General features: G+C 46.3%; 1 protein-coding gene across 1 annotated transcript; it reads left to right on the top strand.

Annotated features, from left to right (window-relative positions):
• The first annotated feature begins 645 nt into the window (after positions 1-645).
• LOC120910389 (olfactory receptor 1019-like) lies at positions 646-1,650 on the top strand. Its single transcript, XM_040322146.1, has one exon. It carries the CDS (start codon positions 646-648, stop codon positions 1,648-1,650), a length of 1,005 nt encoding a protein of 334 aa, XP_040178080.1.
• The last annotated feature ends 3,875 nt before the right edge of the window (positions 1,651-5,525 follow it).

Genomic DNA, 5,525 nt, shown 5'->3' with positions numbered 1-5,525 from the left:
CATATATATCCTCTACACACTGTAACTTTAACTGACTAGCCTGCCTGCTCTATCTACCTGCAAAAAATGCCACTCTCTCTGTCTCTCTCTGTTCTCTCTTAACCACCGCAACACACTACACAAGGCCGACCTGCAGGCGGCCTTTTATAGTGTGGGCGCGTACTAAACCCCCTGAGCCATAATTGGCCAAAGCCACCCTGGCTTTGGGCAATTATGGCTCTCCGTTTTTTGCAAGCTGTGATTGGCCAAGCATGCGGGTCATAGTGCATGCTTGGCCAATCATCAGCCAGCAATGCACTGCGATGCCGCAGTAAATTATGGGCTGTGAAACGTAACTCGAATTTGGCGCAAACGGCCCAAAACGTTCGTAATTCGACGAACGATCGAACATACGATGTTCGAGTCGAACATGAGTTCGACTCGAATCTGAAGCTCATCCCTAGCAGTCAGTCAGTAAGTGGTAATGATATGCTGTAACCTCTGGCAACCAATCACAATCACTGCCTGATCTGATAGAGTTAACTGATTTTAAGTCTAGCTGATATTTATTGTATTTCTCAGAGCAGGTGGAGAGCAAAATTGCATGGGGGGGCCCCAAGAATTTTTTTGCCCAGGGTCCAATCAACATTAAAGACAGCCCTGAACATGCCATCAAAAATAGATGTTCTGACAAGGTTGGATATGCATTTTTCTATTAAACAGATGAAGGACTTTTTGGAGATGAACAAGAGCTCCGTAATGAAATTTGTCTTCACAGGACTCACAGAGAAAACTGAATTCAACATTCTGCTATTTATTGTATTTCTGCACGTTTATTTCACAACTGTGGCCGGCAATGTTGGCATAATGGTTTTAAGCATAATAGACAAACATCTACACAAGCCCATGTATTTGTTTCTGTGCAATCTCTCTTTTGTGGACCTCGTGTATTCTTCAGCAATCACTCCTAAAATGCTGAGGGACTTTTTAAGTGAAACCAAGACCATCTCTTTTTTTGGCTGTGCCGTTCAAATGCATGTCTTTGTGTTCTCTGCAACCAACGAGCTTCTTCTTCTGGGAATCATGGCCTATGATCGCTATGTGGCCATCTGTAGTCCATTGTTGTACGAAGCTTTGATGAGCAGTAATGTGTGTCTTTGGATGTTGGTTGCTGCTTATTGTGGAGGGTTTTCAAATTCTCTTGTGCAAACAGTTTCCACATTCTATATCAGCTTCTGCAGATCCAACGTTATCGATCATTTCTTCTGTGACCTTCCACCACTCCTCAGGCTATCCTGTTCTGATATATCCATGAACTTAGCATTTCAGATGATTTTAGGTGGTCTGATCTCCATGTGCAGCATCATACTCATCCTTTTCTCATATACCAACATTGTTCTGGCCATTTTGAAGATACGGTCAGCCCAGGGTAAATACAAGGCCTTTAAAACATGTGCTTCTCATTTGACTGTTGTCAGTGTCTTTTATGGGACAATCTTTTTTATGTATCTTCGTCCGAATTCTAGCTATGCCCCCCAGAAAGACCGCATAGCTTCGGTCTTCTATACTATTCTAATACCTATGTTAAATCCCCTGATATATAGCTTTAGGAATACTGAAGTTAAAAATGCTTTAAAGAGTTCCGTTAAATGCTGTATTTTAAAAGTGTAGGACCCTCCTAGTTAGGCTGATAGAATGTTAAGCAAATTTGGTTATTTTTTGCTCCATCTGTAATCAGTGGGGCTGGTTATTGATTGCTTTTGGCTGTTCTGGGTCTCACAGGCTGCTGGATTGATTGCTCTCCCCTGTTTTCCAGAGGCTTCTGAAACATAGAGGGTTGAGCAGGGCAAATGGGCAACCTGAATGTAGCACTACCCCCGTAGGAGCTGCTGGTTTATATTTGGACCTTGCATGTTACCTCGCTCTTCGTTGTCTAGGGGATAAGATGAGAGTCTAAGAAACTTCAATGTCCACACAAGTTGTAAATCCCTTTTCTGTCAGGTTTCATTTCACACAAACTTGTAAAGGTAGAGGGGCGGAGGGTTAGGGGAAAGTTAAGGCATATGATGCAGATCACTGGGGAACTTCTAAGTTTCAAAAGTCACACTCACCACTTTCCTCGGTGTGGGTATTGCTCACTGGCCTAGCAGCCGGGATGATGCACAGACAAAAAAAAGAAATACAGTCTCTGCCACAGACCTTTCTTTGAAAGTAGAAATAAACTGTTCCAGAATCCTCTGCCACAGGATTTAGTCCCCGGATTTCCAGCCGCACAGTTTAGAGCTTTTAAGCCGACCTGGCAACACTGTAAGGCATCATAGAATACGGTGCATCCTCCAATAAAGTTACCAGGCCTCTCCCGAGATACCAGCCTCCCAGGACAGGTCCTCCCCTAGTTTCCTCCATTGAGAGGCTTCCTCCACAGGACAGACAGCACAGGATCACCTTCAAAGTGCAGGCCCCAGTCAAGACAACTGGGCCTACCTGGCGGAATTGCAGCCTCGGGCCAACGTGGTCCTGGGCTGAAAATGGACCATCACATACCTCGAGCCAGGAGGGCCAAGAGGCAAAGAGCCCCGAGAAAATGGCGTCTGCCCCTTAAGTATCCTTCCCCAGCATGCCCAGCGGGGAGACCACTCCCACTGAGCTGTTCCCGGGGAAAAACACCCAATACACTCTGGCCTGCCTGTGTTCCAACATTGGCCTGTGGTGGTAATGCCACCTACAGGCAAACAATGAGAAAACCCTCCAAGCACAGCCATAGCTGGAACAGAGGCTGATTTAGCCTTACTCATCAGAGTCTGAGCCAGCTCAGACACCCACTAAATTTAAACATAGCACCTGGTCATCAGGAGCAGGGCGCTACATGAATATTTAGTGTGCTTTAGCCAATCCCTGGGGAGGTGTGCCTAGTAGGTGGCTGGAGAGGCATATAAATAGTCTGATACTAGGGACAGCAGGGCTCTTCATGTTGAAGGGAATCCACCCATTTGGGTGGGGGTGGCTACCTCCATCCACAGCAGCTCTTCTAACTCCAGCTAATTATTCAACAAGGTCTCAACTGTGGTTTAGCTGGGGGGGCTACTTCCAGAGATTTGTTTTTGAAGCTAGTCAAGGGAACCCTCACCCTAGGACCTTGGTCAGGAGAGCTCACTGAGGAGTGCCTGGTGGAAGTTATAAGGCTTCTGACTGTGCTGTGTCATTGTGAGCATTCACCGCTCCTTCACCGTAGAGTGTCTGGTGGATACTGAAAGGAAGTATCTAGTGATCCTATGACATTGTATCCTATGACATTGTATGAGTACTGAGCTGAGTGTTCTAGTAACTGTGTGCTGTATCCTTTGGGTGGGGAAAGCCAGTAGTAGTCCTGACTGGAATAGCTTCTAAAATTTGACTCTGTATTGTTCCTGCATATAGACTGCATATAGAGAGAGAGACTTAGCAAGGCAAAGTGTCCTCCGGCAAATGTTCAGGGAATCTCGAGTATCCCATAGCACCCTGCACCCCATCCAAGTTCTTCAGCAATAAAAATCCTAAAAAGACATCCGCTAGACTGATTGTTGAGTGAAATGTTGCTGTGTGCTTGGCTGTCTCTGCACTAATTCTGGGGGAAAAACAGGTAAATTACAGAGGCAGCGCTACAAAAGTAATTAAAAAAAGATGTTTGTGTGTCAGAACTCCAGGGACAATCACCTTCCTGCTCTTGCATGCTCTTTGGAAGGAACTTTCTTCTACCTTTCTTATGACTTCTCCTCTAGCTTCTTCTATAAGAACCCTCTTTCTAACTCCTTTCTTTTGCTTCCTCTTCTAGCTCCTTTCTTAGAAACCCTCTTGGTAGTTCATTCCTTAGGAATTTTATTCTAGCTCTATCCTAAGGTTATAGTTATTATACAGTATATGTAGCCTTATTGTATATAGCTATATAGTGCCCAGAATATGTCACTGACTGCGGTCCCATTCTGATTGATTCTTGAACACCAGCCCTAGATCCAATGGTTTTAGTACTTTCTGGGTCATTAACTCAGAACAGGTATGAAGATCCAAGGTTCTGACTTCATAACTTCTAACATTTTGAGAATAAAAAGCATGTTTGTCTGAAAATACCTTAAAATTCCCATTTCAAAATGCTGATTCTTGCCCTCCCCTTTAAGTGCTCTATGCTGGAAGAGCTGAGCATCACCTCGGCACAGGTGAGCTCACACAGACTTGTAGAAAGAGAAAAAGTGAGCGTACGTCTGACCAGTTCACTGTTGATTACTTTAAGCACTGGATCTAACGATACCGCTGCAAATTGGACTTTTTCAGACACCCTGCACCACTGCTGTATTACTGAAGGAAAAACTAGAGCCCTCATAAGGTATTCATGTGCTTCCTCCTGATCTTTTGTCATGAGGAATTGTTACAAGACAGTCTACTCCTGTATTTTGCACCCTACTGCACGAGTACCCGACAGGGGAATACCTCTCACAAAAGGGATCCAATTAGGAGAGTCAATTAAAAATTGCCGGCAAACACTTAATTAAGGCACACACAGCACTCCGAGTGAAGATGCATCCCTTGTATCAGAGCAGAATCCTATTTCAACACCAAACTCTGCATCAGATTCTAGCTCTATTTCAGGCACGCAAGAAGCTGTCTATTTTACTAAAGCAGAATTTTCTTTCTACTTTACAGTTCCTCGGACAGATAATTGCCCTATCACAGACATCTTTGTACAGGACTGAATTATGCCAAGCCTCTTCTCCTACTCCCTTTTCTCCATTTCGGATTGTCTCATACTCCTGTTTCTGAAACCCTCTCAGGGCCGATCCTAGGGTCACAGATGCCTGGGTGCAGAAATATTTCTGGCGCCCCCACATGAGCGTGATCATCTTACTAACCCCTCCCCTTTACACATGTTTCTATGGCTACGACTCAAACACAGAGGTGCTCCCCTAAGAAGTCTTCATTAGTGTCCCCCATCAGGTGTCCCCCATCAGAGCCCCCACAGCAGGTGTCGACCATCAGAGCCCCCCACAGCAGGTGTCCCCATAGATCAGTACTTGTCCAATAGATCCATGTAGCTCGAGCGTGCTGGGAGCAGAAGCACATTACAGGGGGGCGGGGCATACGTGGCATCTTTGGTTACTTGGAGGGTGGCACTCGGAGAGCATTTCTGGGAGTGCACAGGATGATTGGCAGCAGCTCCGGCCAACCCAGGAGCCTCTCATCACACCATCTATGGGAAGAGAGCCGACACACGCAGAGGGGGTGGGGCAGACAGGAGATTGCTCCATGCACACCGGACAAAATTAATTAGTGGAGCCTAGTACCGGAACGTGTTCCAGTACTAGGCTCCGCTGTGGTACCCAGCCCGGATTCCGTGGACAGTGGGAGGTATGCGCTCTTGTCAGTTGCCAGCGGAGAGAACAAGTGGGATGGGGAACCGCAGCACCCGTTACATGCACTCCGCCTCTGGACACAGACAAGGAGGAGGGAGGGGAGCACTTTGGAGCTTCAGCACCCCCACCTCTGCAGCGCCTGGGTGCGAAGCACCCCGTGCACCC

The sequence above is a fragment of the Rana temporaria genome, chromosome 8, assembly GCF_905171775.1.
Source record: "Rana temporaria chromosome 8, aRanTem1.1, whole genome shotgun sequence".
Classification (NCBI taxonomy): domain Eukaryota; kingdom Metazoa; phylum Chordata; class Amphibia; order Anura; family Ranidae; genus Rana; species Rana temporaria.
The sequence above is the reverse complement of the archived record's forward strand: the minus strand, read 5'-3'. Positions and strand labels throughout refer to the sequence as shown.